Source organism: Pelophylax lessonae (genome assembly GCF_965119305.1).
Source record: "Pelophylax lessonae genome assembly, chromosome: 7".
Taxonomy (NCBI): Eukaryota; Metazoa; Chordata; class Amphibia; order Anura; family Ranidae; genus Pelophylax; species Pelophylax lessonae.
This window is the reverse complement of record NC_138774.1, coordinates 204,097,451-204,117,709: the sequence shown is the minus strand read 5'-3', so window position 1 is coordinate 204,117,709 and position 20,259 is coordinate 204,097,451. Positions and strand designations below refer to the sequence as shown.

The 20,259-nt window shown below is 39.0% G+C and overlaps 1 protein-coding gene across 8 annotated transcripts in view; it reads right to left on the bottom strand.

Annotated features, from left to right (window-relative positions):
- GRIN1 (glutamate ionotropic receptor NMDA type subunit 1) overlaps positions 1–20,259 on the bottom strand; it is a 134,026-nt gene that overhangs the window by 4,005 nt on the left and 109,762 nt on the right. For 3 of the 8 annotated variants that reach the window (XM_082263901.1, XM_082263900.1, XM_082263902.1), the window contains 4 exons: positions 18,059–18,220; positions 11,045–11,154; positions 7,584–7,729; positions 1,721–1,831 (listed from right to left, as the gene is read on the bottom strand). In XM_082263901.1, the coding sequence (XP_082120027.1) occupies positions 1,721–1,831; positions 7,584–7,729; positions 11,045–11,154; positions 18,059–18,220 (529 nt within the window). The other 5 variants (XM_082263903.1, XM_082263906.1, XM_082263904.1 and 2 more) reach the window with 4 other exon arrangements.

Here is a 20,259-nt window from a genome sequence, read left to right as displayed (position 1 = left end):
CCCCCCCCTCCCCGCTAAGTCAGCCCTATAGCACTGCAATCAGCAAAGCTCATGCTCCCTGCTGATTGGATGGAAAGCTCTGGTTCACTAGGTAGTGTGTCGGACCTCTGAAAAGAGATCACTGATTCCCCATTTCTCCATAAACAGAAAAGGTCCCACTATGCAGCAGGTTGGCAGAGGACAGGCCTTTTTACTCAGGTTGCAGCAGCTTCAGAAGAAAACAAACTATATGACTTTGCACACTTTTTTACCGAAATGTATTTAGCTAATGAAAAATGAACATTTAATAGGGCATTAAGAGTGAGTTACCTATACTTGTGTAGAGTCCAGTCATCGGTGGTTCTCCTTAAAGGGATGGCATCATTTTTCCTTTTTAATTTCAATGTTTATATTTATATGTATAATATTTTTAGGGCAGATATGCGTGATTTCATATATCACAAAATGATCCTGTATTAGCCTTCTCAGGTCAGTACTGTTACACTAAGAGTGCTTTGATATAATATTTAGCTAATTATTTTAAAACAAGGAGTATACCTAACTTTTCAATAATGCTGCAGAGCAGAGAACTAACTAGTGTATGTCAAGCTGCAATTGCACTTCGAAACAAGGTAAAGTGGCTCTTAAGAAATATTTTTAAATACAACAATACAAGCAGACACTTTTATACTCCCTAGGGCTATCATGGCTTGATATATTAAGACCATGTTCTTCAAAAACTAAAAGTACAGTACGTAAGAGTAAATTACAGCTTATGTCCATTCTTGGTGTAACCTGCTTATTATGTGTCTAGCTCTGTTCTCCAACCATATAGCTGTATGTATGTTTATACAGAGTGATTACATTGCGACAGTATACAAACCTAGAACATAGCACATCCACATATATTTTTCCACAGTTGTTATAGAAACAGATCTAACCTTAACAAACTCACACATTGAAAAACAACAGTGGGAATCACTAACAAACAGTTTGACAGTCGATCATTTTAGCTCTATATTGGTATTAGCATGTTCAAAAAATATTTTTGTCAGGATATCAATAAAGCAAATTGTTGCATTTGGAATTGATGGAACATATCTTGTACGGGTTGAGAGTTACGGGAAATTGTGAGGGTGGGGAGTGGGGGGTGGGGGTTTTCCTTAGCAAAATGCTGTCATCACAAACAAAAAAGTACACATACTTGTGACATAAACATGACTCTCAGTGATGTGGATCTTTGCCAAAATAAAATATAGTGTATCCAGAAGGCATACAACAACAAACAGTAAAAACACTTAAAAAAACCACAAAAAAAGTATTGTCGTTAAAGAATGGCACCAATAAGCGATATAGAAAAAAAAGAAAGGATAAGTTAATTTAGTGGCATCAGTGCTAACAAAAATAATTTAGAGATTGGCTCCGTGTTTGAAGTTGGAGTTCAGAAAGTTCAATTTGTTTACATTTGATGACTGACTGTTGACGAAACATGGGGCTGGGATGCACTGCATGTACAATGTTCAGCTTCTGAATGGGCGTTTGGCAACCAATGGAATGGCAGAAGAAAGTAGAGTAAATAGAGGTAGAGAATGTAAGAAAAAGGGAAAGAAATAGCCAAGGGTGTAGAGTAGAAGAAAATGAGAGTAAGCATTAAAGAGAAAGAGCAAGCAAGAGAGAGAAGGAGGAAATTAGAAAGAAAGAAAGAGAGATAGAGAGAGAGAGCTCAATTCTTCTTCCTTACCGTGTCTTTGCAGGACCTACGTCTCTTGAAGCTGGAGGCCAGGGTGGAGGTGATGGACCTAAAAGAGGCTTTCTTTTTAGGGTCAGGTTCTGCTCTACCACTTTTTCTATCCTAAAATGAATATGTATAAGCAATTAGATACCTAATGTGCCTCTCCTTCAACTACTTCTGAACTGAATATTGTCCATAGTGACACGTGGTTTTGGTGGCCATATCTAATGAGGCTTCATCTAAGGATAAGTTATTGGGTTAGCTACAGGACAGGTAATGGGCCATACTAGTGACTCAGATCTTAATGATGTGCTTCCATCTACAGCCTCTCTTCTTAACATTTTGGTAAGGCCAAGTTGGGAGTGGTCACCACAAGTTCAAAAACAATTCCACGTTAGAGCTAGTTTCCAAAGACCTAAAAAAATAAACTAAAGATGTCCATTCTAGAACTTGGGCACCTGCAAATCTTACTATACTATATTTGCTAATTTGGGAAAACTACTGTTACTTTGTTTTCCCATAAAAAATGGACAACTTGGTGAAGATCCTTTATTCTGATCTTAAATGCCATTGTTTTCGTTAGTTTTTAGAATGTGGTGACCTTCTAAGGCCAAAGTTAACCCTGGCCATTGCAAACAGGTGTATGTTTACCCTATCTACTGGGGTTGAAAGGGCTATGTGGTCAGCTAGGGTCTGTAAGCTGGAGTCTATGTCACAAGAAAGATAGAAGACTGCATTAGAAAGCGGCCATTGTATGAATTTTCTGTAAAAAATGTATTCAAAAATTTTAATGGTGCATTGGCGCAAAGCGTATATTTTTTCAAAAGCAAAAAAAAAAAAAAAAAAAAAAAACAATATAAAAGAAAAAATAATTTAAAAATAAACAGCAAATAAAATAAGAGAAGCATCTGCGTTTTTGACATTGCATAAGAAAATGTTGTGAACTCATAAAAGGTGGGAGAGAAAAGAAAAGATGAGGATCGCTTGTTATACCCAGTTAAGGATATAACAAAAATTTATTCCACTGGTGACGGGGCACCATAGATGGGATAAATTTCGGGATCTGTCATTTTCCTTATAAGTAGGCATGCACAAATGGGGGAGAAAGCGGGATGGATCAGCGTGGAATGTCTAGATTTTTGCTCCATGTATTATCCCAAATCCAAATTTTTGCTTGAACAAATAGGTCTTTTCAACTTGCCTTCCTTCTAGTACCGAGACAGACTTTTGCCCTCTGTTGTTCCCACCTGTAGAGAGGTCTCAGATTGTAAGAGTGTTTTTCACAATAGAGTCGGCACAGAGTGATAGGCACACGTTACAAGTATGGAAGGGTCCCTCTACATTAACACGGGGAGCAGGGGCTTTCTAGAAGGTTGGCAAGTGAAAATTGTGGTGCTCCCGAAGGTCTAGTGCTACTTGCCAGCAGACTTCTTTCCTTACTGAAGGAAAGAATTGACGAGAGACCAGACAATAGTAACTAATCTTTGGATTTATTCTGTTACTTGCAGCAAAATCCAAAATCATTTTTCTGCCCGAGGCTCATATTTCAATGTATATCTCAATAACTTTTACTTTTTCCTTCATACAACATATTGTTGTCCCAAGTATGCTTGGGGAGCCTAAAGCTCTTGAGAGATGCAGGGTTTGTTTTTTACTTATAAAGATAAGTACAGGCACAGATTTTTTAAATTTGAGTTGTGGAAAAAATTTGGTAAAATCTAGGTCACCCGTAATTATAAATGTCTCATATAAAGAGGGAGCCATTGTTCTGGCTGAATCTAAAAGTCCCAGAATAAATATTTAGCTGACTTTCTGTGACTTTATTTGGTACTGCCTTTTATAGAGCTGTTATACCTAAAACATTTATTGGTCTATACATTAGAATTGCCAATAACATTTAAAGTATAACTAAACACAAAACTTATTTTTTTTTTTTTTTTTGAGCAGTAGTAGAGGTTAGAACCTCTGTTGGATAGAGTGCAAGAGTTCCAAACCTCGTTTATGTTTTTATTTACTGTCTGTGTCCCCATTAGGGACTAGGCTCTCTTTGTCATGATCTCCATTGTCACAGAGAATGAACATAAATAAATCCAAAATTTTGAGTTACCACCAGAACAGGAATAGAAGGTATATCTTCCAAGGAGGGCAATTGTTTCTGTCAACAACTTACATTGGAAATATATCCTCTCAATAGGAAATAAAGGGAAAAATCCCTAATGAGACACAGATATAAAACTGACAGAGGTTTTAACCCTCCTCTACTCTATTCGAAATAAAAAAAAGAAAAACATTTGAATTTAGATACACTTTAAATATAGATAAGTGAATGATCCTTGACAACAAACTAGGAGCTAACAAAGCTCCAATCTGGTCACATACTTTGGTGACCAAATAGACATACATAGAATCAAAGGTCATTTCAATGGCCCTTACAACATATCTGACAAGTGAAATGGGTTGGGTTCCCACTTCCAGTTATTACAATCTCTTTTAGCCATCATTGGTAAAAACAATAGCTTTTACCCAAATGAACATTGAAAAACATGTCAAATGACTCAATTCACAGTGTGAACGTACAAACCCATTAATGCTTTTAAAGAATGATTTTCCAAGACAATTTGTGTTTTTTGAAAAAGATGCCAATAAGCCCTTTGACCTAGATCCAACGGTATTCAACTGTCTCGGTCTCCCTGGTCTGCAGGAACTCATAGAAGAGCACATGCACCACAATATTTGGGAATTATTCTTGATTATGTAGATTGTAACTGCACTTTTTTTGTTTTTTGTACAAACCTGATTTTTTATTTTAAAATTGCAATTGTTAGATAGTGAACATCATTTTTTTTTTCTGTATTCAAACAATTAACTAATAGCAAAATGGCAACTAGTTACTGGAATTTTCCTCTACAGGAAAAACATGGGTTCGTTAGCCATTTGTCACCAAAATAACTGGAGCCACTCAGTTTATTTTACCACGATGACCTGTCCAGTTGTACACAGAGCCATTATATCTTGGTGACGGAGAGATACATGGATGGAATGTCAGCCATGGTGAGGGGGCTGTATTTCAGTGTGGTACATGGATGTTGTATGGACATATGAAGTTGTATGACACGGTAAGGAACCCATGTGGATGCTGTAGACCCTCTGGAAAGTGCAGTCCAATGTTACATCTATGAAATGGATTCACTTGGTCACGACTCTGTGCTGCCCCGGCTGTAAAGGAAGGGTTAGTTTCACCATCACATTCAACAGAATATGAACTGCTGTATAAACACATAGATAAATATTATCACCTGAATGTACAAATGAGTAAAACTGCAGCATTACTAGACAACATAAAAAGCTAAATTCGTTTATCTAAGACATTAGGTCAAACATAGCAGTGTTACACGCAATGACTATATGGAACACAGGAACCACTGTGCGGTTTTATTCCACTTGACTTTACAAATAAAGCTGTGGACATTTTGAAAGAAGTTAATGTGCACCCTAAACCAATACTATGCCTACTTGTGTAATCTGAACTAAGAACATGAGTTAGATTTGGTCCCTAGTTCACTGGCTAATTTTTGAATATCAGTAAGAAGAAGATATCAGGAGCAATATTCTGAATTAAAGTTTTTGTCCAGGTTTCAAAATGACAGCTAGCTTTGGCTCTGAGGAAACTGATAATCTGCTTTCTTTGTGATATCATGGTCTCTTGGCAAAAACATAGGTCTTGGCTACAAAACGTGTCCAAAAACATGTTTGGTAGGCTCGTAGACGGGAAGGGGGGGGGCGGGATTTACTAAAACTGGAGCATGGAAAATCTGGTACAGCTCTGTATAGAAGCGAATCAGCTTCCAGGTTTTATCGTCTGAGCTTTACTGAACAAGCTGAAATTAGAAGCTGATTGGCTACCATGCACAGCTGCACTAGATTCTGAGTGCTCCAGTTTTTGTAAATCTCTTCCAGTGGATCCATATAAAAGAAGAATTCATTAGTGTGTGTGTGTGTGTGTGTGTGTGTGTGTGTATATATAGATATATATATCTATGTATATACAGTATATATCCAGAAAGAAGGAGAGGGAGGTAAGATGATAGGCAGAAAGACAAAGAAATAGAGAGAAAAAGTATTTGACCTAGCATATAGATAACTACTAGATAAGAGGTTTGGCAACCCCTAACATGCGCGCCACGAGTACCACACAATGCCTTTTCTGCTGGCATGAGATATTAGAATTTCTCCCATATGCAGAGTGGTGCAGGTAAGCATTGGTGAGACAAAGCTTCCAATGTGCTGGTTCCCATGGATCCACCACTTGCATTCACCCCAGGCACTTGTATGTGACATCCCTGGCTGGGATTGGTGCACCAGGACAGGTATTCATGTTTACCGCACTGCATATGGGGGAAAAGATAACTCTGCCTTACATACTACTAACTTTGGTACAGTGCTCTACTTATTACCGTGCCCTGTACTCTGTCCTACATACCACTAAACCCTGTACTCTGCCCTAAAAACTACCAACCCATATGCTCTGCTCTACATATTACTAACCCCTGTACTTTTTCCTACATACTACTAGCTCCTGTACTTTGTTCTACATACTATTAACCCCTGTCCTCTGTCCTACATACTACAACCCCTGTACTCTGTCCTACATACTACTAACCCCTGTACCTTACTCTATATACTACTAACCTCTGTATTCTGTCCTACTTATTACTAACCCATGTGCTCTGCCCTACGTACTACTAAGTGCTGTACTCTACCCTACATAGTACTGACCCCTGCACAGCACGCTCCCAGCAAGAATACTGGTCTCTCTTTGAGAGCCCCTGGTCTCGTACTAATGATCAGGACCAGGGAATGTCATTTTGATAGCCTCTGATTGGCTATCAAAATGATCAGTCACCGTGAGCCTGCCCCTATGTTTACTTCCTCTTCTGAATGAAGAGAAAGGTACATTGTATCTTCCTCTTCCTGCAGCAGAAAAATTGGGCTTAGGCATTCGAATTTGGTTTACCCTTAGGCGCAAAGGGGTTAACCATGTACTAGAGGCACACCTAAAACCTATACCCGAAATATAAACATATTGTGAATAAAAATATTGTGAATTAAGGAAGTAAAAAAAAAAAAGATTTATTATTGTGTTGTACTGTAACTATTATAATAGTAACTACTTTATAGCTACATATGCAACACACATTTCATATGCAAGCTGTTAAACTATATGCCAGTTTTTTGAGAGCCAACTACAATGTGCAACTGAGCAATTCCCTAGAAACAAATATCATCACCAAGGTCATCTATGAGGAATGCAAAGGAGCCAATCATTTTTCAGCCCAGACAAATATTTGAAAGAGGCTCTAAATTCTGTGACTAATGGGGCCCTAGATGAGAGCAGCATCTTGATAGCCACTCTGTAATAATAATCGCTTGTATAACAAGAAATAACTTGTGACAATAATGAGCTTTTTAGTTTAGGTACAAAATGCCCACACTTTATTTTGAGACTAAAAGGTCCACTTTTGTATTAGATGTTTACCCTTTTTTGCTTAATAATACTGCAGTTTTAGCTGCAATGTTGCACAGTGGTCAACAGATGTAATACTTCAGAATAACAATGAAATGAGATACACAAATGACCTCTTTATTGTCAAGACGGACAGTCATTGGCCGTTTTCTGACAAAAGCCAGGTCACAACACTGAACTCAAAGGACGACAACACAAAAAAGAGCTGTTACACAATTACACTGGAGAATCACAATGAAATGGAGAAGACCACGATGGAGATCAGACACAGACTCAGTCATGGCTGTTCTTAGACAGAAGAACAGGGACGCACCTGTTGTTTAAGTTCTCTAAAACGTTTTGTCATACCTGCAGGTTTTTCCTCCAGACATTAACGGCGGCAAAGGCCAGCTGCATCTGTTTTCTGCGGGCATCTTTGTGCCGCTTGTATGCAATCTCAATAAATATCAGGAAGATTCCAGCAACAATACCACCAGCCACCAGCATGAAGACACCTAAAGGGAAACACATATGAGTCTTGTGGCAAGAATTCCATAATTTGCTATGCAAAGCCTGCAACCTCAATTTAAAACAATTATAATATAGAAAAAGGGCACCTTTGGGAAAATAATCAATATTAACAGTTACATTGCTCCTCATGCAAGTTTGATCAAAGGTCAGTGTCCATAATCATTCTTTATGCACAGTACATCCATGCAAAGTAAACATCTATAATATGGTATGTGCTTAGGGTAGGGGTGAAGAGGCAGACAGGATAGCTTTTTCTGTGTTATATGAATGGGAATCATTTATGATCTCTGTTAATGGTAAGCCAGCCACGAACATCTCAAAAATCGCTGGAATATACTCTTTGACTCTATACGCAGGGAGCCCTGTGTCTACAAATGATTTGATCACAAAGAGATTTGATCTAAAAGGACCCTCAAGTACTCTAGTGAAACTTCCAATGGACAGCAAAGTTGGTAAACTTGCTTGTTTTGAATTTATTAAAAAGCTGAAGATCTTTTTAGAGCCCGTTCACACTATGTCGGATCCGACTAGCGCGACTTGCACGGACTTCATAAACTGAATGTCTATGCAAGTCGCTCCAGGTCGCCCCGAAGTAGTACAGGATTCTTTTTCTAAGTCGGAGCGACTTGTGTTGCTCCTATTAGAACGGTTCCTGTAGCAGTCAATGGACCGCGACGAACCGCGACTTGTCAGGCTGACCAAGTTGCCTGACAAGTCGTATTGGTGTGAACGGGCTTGTTTAAAAGGATTGGGAAACTGCAACAAAGGAAATACCCATGTGAGAGTGCCATTTTTGTATTTCACCTTTACAGAATTGGAACTAGTATGCAGCCTAGGAGTCAGAGAATATCAACTTTCATCTGAGGCTTTGAACATGGGTATTTTGATTCCCATCATTTTGCAAACCTGCGTAGCATCACCTCTTAGCATGAGGTCAGATCCCAGTAAATACAGTTCTGATTGCTTGTGGAAATCAATTAAACTTCTGCATTCAATCATAAGTTTATTAGCCAGAAAACCATCCTCTGTGTGCCCCTTTCTAAGCCCATTTCAGTGGTCACCTCCCTTTCCAACAAAGGCACCCTTGAGCCACCAAGGTATGCTAATTTGACAGATATATGGCAGCTGGCAGTCAAATAAGTCAGGCTCCAGTAACACAAGTAAAGTGAACATCAAATGGGTATAGAGAGGAGAGTTGTCTTAAATTTAAGTTTAATAAAGGTAATTGTAGATATACTGCAGGACTTTTGAAAACTAAAACTGGATGAAGAAAAAAAAATAAAAATCTGTGGTTCAAATTCTGAAAACATACACTTAGGGATCTATTTATTAATGTTTTCACACAACATTTACACAACTTTCTCCAAGGATTCATACATTTTCCTCATTCAATGCATTTTTATTGAAAAGATTTAAAAAGTACAGCATGCAACCGTAATCGGATGTACAGACAGAAGCATAATATCGATGACTTATAAAGTCAATGGCAGTCGTATATCAAATAGAGAATTTATAGCAAATGGCAAAACGTTTAGCATGTCAAAAAGTGAATTACCATACAAAAACAAAAGAACAATGTAGATAACAAGAACTGAAATCTGAGCGCCTATACCAGAAAAACAGACGCTAGTAGAAAAGATGTTAGTGTACAAAGCTTACTTATGCAAAAAACTAAAAAGTGCATGAGAAAAAATCAGAAGAGCCTAGGTAATAGGAGAAGGCCATAGGAGCCATAGGAGAAGGTAAGAAGATGGGGGGACAAAAGAGGAAAGTAAAAATGGACATTAAGGGCACCCCAACCGGAAACCCAGGGTCTCAGTGCTCATAGCGAAGTATAATTGGCTGCTGGTAAAAAAGGGTGAGCATATTGGATCCACGAGGTCCATATTTTAAGGAATTTCTTGTGCGTATGTAAAAGAATACTGGCGAGCTTCTCATTAATGAAAAAAAAGATCTAAGCGATGGTGGACTTCTGTAAAGGGTATGAACTGTTGTTGCTTTGCTGCCAGTGGTACATAGGTAAGGATTCATACATTTTTTTAATTAAATAATGGGGAATTAATGGTAAAGAAGGATCTTGGGTTTTCTGGGAGATCATAGCCTTAATAATAGCATGCAATGCCAAGCTGCCAAGTTTCCAAAAGTGAGCAAAGTCCTTTTTTGCATTAAGAGAGGTATGGACTCCAGAGAGAGGGATATCATTTTTCACCTGTACAAATCATTAGTAAGACCTCATCTGGAATATGCAGTTCTGATTTGGGAACCAGTACACAAAAAGGATATTGGGGAACTGGAGAAAGTGCAAGAGCAACCAAACTGATAAGAGGCATGGAGGAGCTCAGCTATGAGAAAAGATTAGAGGAACTGAGTTTATTCTCTCTAGAGAATAGGAGATTAAGGGGGGATATGCTCAACATGTATAAATACATAAGGGGTCCATATAGTGAACTTGGTGTTAAGTTATTCACTTTAAGGTCATCACAGAAGACATGGGGGCACTCTTTATGGAAAAGAGATTTATTCCCCAAATACGGAAAGGTTTCTTCACAGTGAGAGCTGCGAAAATGTGGAATAGACTCCCAAGAGCTGGTTTTGGCCAGCTCAGTAGATTGATTTAAAAAGGCCTGGATTTTTTTTTTAAATGTACATAATATAACTGGATACTAACATTTATTGGTAAAGTTGATCCAGTGAATATTTTTCCCCAACTGCAGCAAATTGGATCATTCTGTGCTGGGTTTTTTTTTGCCTTCCTCTAGAGCAACTGTGGGTTTAGGATTGTGTATAAGTGATTGTATTTTTTTCCCCTTTTATTGGTTGTACTAGATGGACTTGTGTCTTTTTTCAACCAGACTGACTATGTAACTATGTAAATGCAACAAGAAAAATTTGTGAAGCGGGGACAAAGGTTTTGCTAACTACAGTATGTGTGTAAACATTTAAAATGTATCTAAAGCCAAAACTTTTTTTAGTTTTTGGAATGGTTAGGACTTATTATGTCATATTTTTGCTGCCTTCTGTGTCCCCACCAAGGAGATTAACCCTCTCTATGTGTTCCAGTGATTGTTGTCACTAGAAAGAAAGTTATGGTAAATCCAATATTTGTCCCCTGTCACAGGAACAGAAATATTGGGGAAATCTTTCAATGGGGACACATGTTTTAGTGATAACTGTCTCACTTTAAAAAAACTGAGGGAGTTTCTAACACTTCCATCCTCTATTCAAAACCAAAGAAATGTTATGGTGAGAGATATACATTAACTGTAACTCTGGTGAACAGCCACAACTACGGTGCTCACCTGCCATATTCTCAAACGTAAGCGTAGCTGGGGCATTGCTGCGAGAATCACATTCCTGATATCTAACCCAGGTCTTATCAAGATCTTCCATGAATCCATTCTCATGGGATCTGGAGAATAAAAAAAATAAATGAATTAAAGGCATGTCAGATAGCATCACTGGAAAGGCTTCAGGTCTTGATTTAGGCTCTGCCCTTCTAGAACGTACATGAGATGAGATCAACTCTGTGAAAGAAATGTCAGCAAAGAAACTTTTTGCAAATTTACTATTACAGATACATCCTATTAGGAAAAAATGTTTTAGGGTTCACACCAATAAACCATACTTCCTGATTAGTTAAAGCCCAACTAAAACATTTCATTTTGTTGTTGATAAATCAGAGAAGGGTTCTAACCCTCTGTCAGATTCTAATTTCCGTTGGTCAGAAAAAATATATACAGCAGGTACTCTTAGACAAGAGCTTCTGTAATATGTGGACTTTTAGGGCACAACGTGAAACAATTATTGGAAAGTATGTTTTGATAAAATACAATTTCACTGGACAATCATTTAAAACATGGAGGGTATTAAAAAAGAGAGAACGGGCTCTAGATAATTAGTCCCAACTCACATACAGAGTACAAAGTATACTATGAGTGAGAATCTCCTAAAAATATTGCATTGTATATTCCTGTTTGAGTAACAGACAAGACATCCATATACTAGATACGTGAATACATGTGTTCATGTCTGAGCTCAGGTCGGTCAACGCGTTTCGCAAATAGCTTCTTCAGGACCGCATAGATGTAGATGTATATGTCATTTTTTAAAGGCGGTGTGTATCCAATTCCTGTGTATAGACATCTTGGGGGTGCTCAAGGGGGGCGCTTTCTAGATGAGACAAATATCCACTACAAGAGACTATCATCTACTCCTCTATCCACTGAAGCATGCAATACTTCACCCTTTAAGGCTTCGCTGAAGGATCTGGTCTCTCCATATACTCCACATACTCAACCTTGGTCTGGTCGCATGGGGTATTCGTGACACACATTTAGTGAACATATATGTACCACATGGACATTTTCACCTAGGGTAACATACACACAGCCCAACTATATGTTTATATGCAATGTTTACAACTGTTCATTGAAACAATATTGTTCCTGGGACCCATCTTAGACCCCTGTGTCCACCCCCAACACAGCTATACATAGGAATTGGATACACACTGCCTTTAAGAATGACGTATACACCTACATCTATGCGGTCCTGAGGAAGCTATTTGCGAAATGCATTGACCGACCTGAGATCAGATTCATGTATCTAGTATATGGATGTCTTGTCTGTTACTCGAATATTAGGTGTATACAATGCCATATTTTTAGGAAATTCCCGCTCATAGTATACTTTTTAGAGAAAAGAAAGAGGCGCCTCTAAGTGCAGACTAAAATAGACACATTTATTTCATTAAAATATGCACTCACATTGTGCGTATGTAGAAAACATGTATCAGAAATCCTCCTGGGGAATTCCAAGATGGATCCGGTTGAAGAGGGGTCATCCAGTCCGTGCTGCCAGCTATGGGGAGCCGGTCTCCTCTTCACCGCAGTCTGCAGTCTGCAGTAAGCGGCGAAGCTGGAGCGGAAGCGTCCGTGGGTTGAAAGCGAGGCTTGGTCAGCAGGAACATGTGGATGACATCACTGGATTGCGACGCGTTTCCGAGCGTGCGTGCTGCCGTCGGGCAGGCAGCCGCGCTCCTTCATCAAAGCACCAGGCATAGGAACTTACTTTTTACATACTTTTTACCCTGTATGTGAGTTGGGCCTAATTATCTGGAGCCCTTTCTCTCTTTTTTAATACCCTCCATGTTTTAAATGATTGTCCAATAAAATTGTATTTTATCAAAACATACTTTTGAATATATGTCTCATGTTGTGCCCCAAAAGTTCACATTCATATTACAGAGGCTCTTGTCTAAGAGTACCTGCTGTCTATATTTTTTCTGATTCTGATAGGGATGTTGGCACGCTCAGGAAAGCCCTTCCCCCTTCCCTAGTTTTTGTTGGTGTCCCTGTAGGGCAACTTCTGTCTCACTTTCTGCCAGTGACAACTGTGCCCCTCTTTCTTGAACAGGTGTCACAGAGGCAGGAAGCAAGAGAAAACCTCTCCAGGGGGAATCACAGAAAGAAATAAAAAACTGAAAGAAATTGTACTCTTTTCTCTACATCCATCAAAAGCTAAAAAAAAAAAAAAAAAAAATTTGACTGGAACTACTCTTTAAACCTGATAGGGACAACATTAAAAAGTAAGTCTCAGTTGACAGTTTTATGCACATATTCAAAACAGATGAAGGACATCTCTGATTGGTTGCTACAAGGAAAACACTATCCAAGACATGCCTCTGCTCACTTTTTGATATTTGAAGCTTATTGGTATTGTACAGACTACTATAAACAACTGTCTGTGTCATTCAGGGTCATTAGATTAATCTTTTCAAATACCAAGGACCAGTTAGAGTTTGATTTAAATCTGATTGGTTCATGTGGGAAAAAGCCAACAGGTCTTAATTAATGGACCAGTGCATGGCCAGCTTAACTCAGTCTTGAATAGGAGCAGTAAAGTCCAAACATAGTGCAGGGCAGCAAAAGCAGCAAGCAGTCCCTGCAAATCTAATGGGTAAAATATGACTATCTCCATATGACCCTTGGTCATATGATTACAAACTATACCTAAAAGGCTTTTTTGAAACTTTAACACATATTGATCAGATGATCAATATGATCTCTTTTTAGACTTTTCTAAAAAAATAAATAAATAATAATAATATTTTGGCATGTTGGCTTGAAGCTGGAAATGTATTTGACATCATTTTTCACATTTTCCCAGATGCCTGCTTTTTTGGTTGTAGTTTTATTTCCAGTTTTGAAGAATAAACATAAGAGGCGCTCTAGTAAAACAGAGCAAACAGTAATATATTATATCTCTTTGGTTTATCTAAGAAACAACCTATTACCAGTCAGTACCAATGACATTTTCTTAATCATTAATCCAGCTTCTATGGAGAGATAAAATCATCACGCAGTTTCAATTTGCCTATTACGTGACCTGCAATTCCTATTCTATATGACACAGAATAACTGGAAATACAGAACATACAATACCTTTGTACTACTTGAAATGTCATTGTTACATAATGCTATTGTATATAAATATGTAGCAGGTACAGAGTAGCTTTTGTCCTTATTTTTACCTATTGTTTTTAGACGTTTAGCTCTGGGGCTTTTTATTTTTACAGTACATCAGAAACTTGAAATTTAAAAATATCTTAATGGTAAAAAGGAAACCTACTTTGGTAAATGGAGACAGCCATTCTGTCTTCTATACCTCAACACGTGAGATGGTAACGTCTTTTGCACCTAAATCTTTCAATGGCATTTTAGCTTTATATGTAAACAGAATCACCTTTATGTAAATCATTTTGTCACTGCCCGTTAAAAAAAAAAAATAATAATTTAAAGTGATTGTAAACTCTCATTTTTTTACCTCCTCTGCAGGGGTTTTGCACAGAGAAGCCCAGAGCCTCCTCTTTTCAGGTCCCTCTTCTGTGCTCCTGGCCCCTCCCTCCTGTTAAGTGCCCCCATAGTAAGCAGCTTGCTATGGGGGGGCACCCAAGCCGAGTCACAGCTCACTGTTTCCATTCAGACACGGAGCCCGACCCGGACCTGCCCCCCGATTGGCTAGCTGGCTGTGATTGACAGCAGCAGCAGCCAATTGCGCTGCTGCTGGGCCTAAGCAAATCAGGAGGGAGAATCTCAGGCGGCTGAGACACTCGTGGACATCACTGGACAGAGAGGGGGCTTAGGTAAGTATTAGGATGTGCTGGGGAGGCTGCTACACACAGAAGGCTTTTTATCTTAATTCATATAATGCATTAAGATAAAAAATGCATGCTTTTACAACTCCTTTAATTAAAGAAAAAAACATCTATAGGCAAAGTGGACAGCCATATTTGTTACAAACACAGGCCCCCCTTGTTTTGGACAGATTTTATTATACTTCCAGTCCTGTAGACTAAACAGGAAGTGAAAAAATATCTTTCCACTGTGAAGGAAACCCCCTCTTAGACAGTTGAAAGATTTCCCCTCCCCCCATTCCTGTTCTGGTAGCCACTCAAAATGTTGGATTTACTCTCACTTTTATTCTGGTGACAGGACAATCAGAGAAAGTGACACTTACTAAGTTAGACCCAGGCAGCAATAAAAGCCTGACAGTGGTTTCTATCCCCTCACCACTCCACCCATTTTTTGCGATACGGCACTCGATTACTCTAACTGAAAATTGCACGCTCGTGCGACACTGTACCCAAATAAAATGTACGTCTTTTTTTTTTCACACAAATAAAGCTTTCTTTTGGTGGTACTGTATTTGATCACCGATCACCTCTGCATTTTTATTTTTTTTTTGCGCTATAAACAAAAAAGACTGACAATTTTGAAAAGAAAAACAATATTTTTTACTTTCTGCTATAAAACATATCCAATTAAAAAAAAAATGCAAAAATCAAATTTCTTCATCAATTTAGGCCAATGTGTATTCTGCTACAAATTTTTGGTAAAATAAAAACACAATAAGCGTATATTGATTTGTTTGCGCAAAAGTTATAGCGTCTACAAACTATGTGATATATTTATTTTTACTAGTAATGAAGACAATCAGCGACTTATAGCGGGACTGCGATATTATGGTAGACAAATTCGACACTAACTGACACTTTTGACACTTTTTGGGAACAAGGCACACTAATACAGTGATCAGTGCTAAAAATATGCATTGTCACTGTAGTAATGACACTGGCTGGGAAGGGGTTAAACATTAGGGGTGATCAAAGGGTAAACTGTGTGCCTAACCAGTGTTTGTGTACTGTGTGGGAGGTGCTTTTACTAGGAGAAGGCACTGATCCATGTTCCTGCTGTGCAGGAACACAGGATCAATGCCATTCCTACTGACAGAAGGGCAGTCTGCCTTGTTTACAAAGGCAGACTGACATTCTGCTTCTGTAACGAACGATAGGCGGGTGCCGCGGACATCGTGTCCGAGGTACCCGTTAATCGTCTCCTGCTGTGCATAATCACAGCGGGAGCAAGCCTCCAGCAGGGTGTATTTTGCTACTCGGAAGTGCATATGGGATCCTGCACACAATGGCCATCCTGTAGCAGTAAAACTGCTATATGGCAGTCATGAAGTGGTAAATATACTTTAAACATTGGACTAATAGCTCACTAAAATATACTATACTATATATTTCCCCTTTTTTATTGGTGAAGCCCGCTATATGTTTGTTATGTGTTCCTATTCACATGGCATACCTAAAACAACTTTTAAAACTGAATGTAATTTTCTCAATAAACACAAGGTGTTCTCAGCCACCGCCTTGTCCGATGAGAGAACCTTTGGTGTCCTTAAATGGAATGCAAGGCATTTTCTGCTGGCGACTCACGGTGTTCATTATGCAGCAGGTTAGATGCTCAATAATGGAGCCGCTAGGCAATGAGGATCACTGTAACAGGATCTGCCAGATTTGGAATATGTATACTTAGATTGGTCCATGCAGGAGCAATGTAGCTATACCAAAAAAAAAAAGGAACGGTTTTTACCTTTCTAGTTGTTTTTTTTTTTCTTTTGTGCAGGCCTTTGGGCAGACTGCAAGCTACTCTGAACAACTTGAAAGTGAAAGTGGAGGAGCAACATTTGGGTAGATATCAATGAGTTTCTACTCACTAAAGCGGAGTTACAGCTTGTTTTTTAATATTTTTTTTAAAAAACACCCACGTGATACTAGCAACTAATCTTTACATAACAGTATTAGTAAAAAAATGCATGTTTCATCATTCTTTTTCTTTTTAAAAACTCACTCTGCTCTCCCCAGCAAGCGCTCCTATCTTCAGTGTGGAAATCTGAAGCTCACTTGTTTCCCCCTTCAGGCATATGGCGCTGCTGGCTACCCAGCATGCCCCTCCCATTCTCGCGCATGCGCATATTGTAGAAAATTCAGCAATGCTACAAGCGGTGGTGCCCATTGACTCCTGGGATTGATTACACTCATCTCCCAGGAGCCAGTGCGCGGGCAGAAATGATGTACCTCGCTGTGACATGGTACAGCGTAAGTGGAGCGTTCGCTTTCAAAACAAGGTAAATAGATTACAGGAAAAAAGTGTCCAATGAGAAATTGTGCATTGATCACGAATACAGGGGTGCAAAGTTTACAATGTGGGTGGAACTCCGCCCTAAACATATGATGCAGAGACCAAGCTCTAGGTTCTTTAAGGCCCCTTTCACACATTTGAGTCTGTCAGCGGACTCCGTTCTCAGCGGGGGGCTGCATGCGGAGACAGAGCTGTCAGGTCCCCACTGTTCTCTATGGGGGAATCGGATGAGAACGGACCGCCTGTCCATTCTCATGCGATCCCATCCAATCCCAGCCAATCCGATCTGATCCACTGGACAGATGGAAAATAGGATTTCCATTCGTCCAGATTTGATGTTCTGGATACGATCAGATGTCAGCTGACATCCGATGCCCCATAGAGATGCATGGGCATCCGTTCAGATCCGCCTGAAAAACTGACAGGCGGATCTGAACGGTCCGCTAGTGTGAAAGGGGCCTAACTCTTTGTTAGGACAGATCTAACTTATAATTGATAATAATATCTGGCAGCACAGTATAGACAGGGTTCATTATCAAAACATTAACTCCCAATCCCTTCCTTAACATTAGCATCCAACACTTCAATATACAGTACTAATGCCCCTTTGTGTGGTAAATCAATATTCAAACTGTTCTAGAAACTTCTGTAGTTTCTAATTAATTTCTAATGATAGTAAATGGCTCGCAGACAAGGATAGAGCAATATTTCAGTGATGTCATTAACTTCCAGCAAACTGATTGGCTTAATAGTGCCACAAAATGGCTGCCTCCAAGATGTTTACATAATTTCTCCACTTTAAACGTAGAAATAACAATGGCAACATACTTGAGAATGTTCAGTGACACATTTTGTTTCCATGGACTGTCCTTCCGCATCCCAATGCCAAAACCAGAACGGAAGAATAATTCTCCTGTGGTGACCAAGTCACACTTCTGAGAGGCCTCAAATTCCAGCACTGCAGAGTCCCAGATGAAGGCATGGAGTTTACTAAAATACAAAGAAAGGAGATTATTAATTATGCAATCACTGTAATTATCACAAACATTCAAATTTACATTTATCTTCCTGAAATAGGTGTCCTTATGGAAGATTTCCCATTATTCCTGTTCCACACAAGACAAACAAAATGGGAGAAGACTTTTGCATGTTGACAGTCGACGTACGTTTTGTAAAACTTTTCCTTTTAAGCTAACCCATAAAGCACTCCATTATGAGCAATATTTTGTTTTTACTGTTAAATGCAGATACTTGTTTTCATTGTATACGCAGTGACACACATTCCAGTCACCTCAGTTCATGCACTTTTATAACCTCAGACAGCAATGCCGTTTAGTGACATACCAGAGCAGAGGATGGAATGTCACATTGTACTGGTAGGCCACATTTTCTGTGTTGGAAAACTGGGGCAGGGGTTAAAGATTCTGTAATCCATAGCTGCCATTTAAGTGAACGTGATTTATACAAACTTCCTCATGGCTTAACAAATCACTACTGTACACCCAAAACTGCTCTTTCAGTTTTCGGTAGATGCCGTAAAGTTAACAAATCGAAAAGCTTCTTATATCTCCCAGGGATTCTACTATCTAGATCTATGTACTGCGTTCCTAATTCTGCAAACCTGCTAATACCATTACAAGGGGTTCTCACCACCCCTGCTGGATTTTTATGGATTTTATATTATGGATTATGTAACAAGAAGAGGCAAAACACACCAAGGAGGGTGGGAATGCCCAAAACTTTGGGGAGAGGAACAGAGTTGGGAATTACGGAAGAGAGATTTTACTACAGAGTACCCAGGACACTGTAAATAACAAACAAATAATTAAAAAATTCATAAGGAAGGGCAATTTCTAAATCTATAGCATAATATATAATATACCTCTATTTACTAGGAAGGTATACAATAATAAAATCTGACAATTCATATATATATATATATATATATATATATATATTTATTTATACAGTCAGGTCCATAAATATTGGGACATCAACACAATTCTAATCTTTTTGGCTCTATACATCACCACAATGGACTTGAAATGAAACAAACAAGATGTGCTTTAACTGCAGACTTTCAGCTTTAATTTGAGGGTATTTACATCCAAATCAGGGGAACTGTGTAGGAATTACAACAGTTTGTATATGTGCCTCCCGCTTTTTAAGGGACCAAAAGTAATGGGACAGATTAACAATCATAAATCAAACTTTCACTTTTTAATACTTGGTTGCAAATCCTTTGCAGTCAATTACAGCCTGAAGTCTGGAATGTATAGACATCACCAGACGCTGGGTTTCATCCCTGGTGATGCTCTGCCAGGCCTCTACTGCAACTGTCTTCAGTTCCTGCTTGTTCTTGGGGCATTTTCCCTTCAGCTTTGTCTTCAGCAAGTAAAATGCACACTCAATCGGATTCAGGTCAAGTGATTGACTTGGCCATTGCATAACATTCCCCTTCTTTCCCTTAAAAAACTCTTTGGTTGCTTTCGCAGTATGCTTCGGGCCACTGTCCATCTGCACTGTGAAGCGCCATCCAATAAGTTCTGAAGCATTTGGCTGAATATGAGCAGATAATATTGTCCGAAACACTTCAGAATTCATCCTGCTGCTTTTGTCAGCAGTCACATCATCAAAAAATACAAGAGAACCAGTTCCATTGGCAGCCATACATGCCCACGCCATGACACTAGCCACGCCATGCTTCACTGATGAGGTGGTATACTTTGGATCATGAGCAGTTCCTTTCCTTCTCCATACTCTTCTCTTCCCATCACTCTGGTACAAGTTGATCTTGGTCTCATCTGTCCATAGGATGTTGTTCCAGAACTGTGAAGGCTTTTTTAGATGTTATTTGGCAAACTCTAATTTGGCCTTCCTGTTTTTGAGGCTCACCAATGGTTTACATCTTGTGGTCAACCCTCTGTATTCACTCTGGTGAAGTCTTCTCTTGATTGTTGACTTTGACACACATACACCTACCTCCTGGAGAGTGTTCTTGATCTGGCCAACTGTTGTGAAGGGTGTTT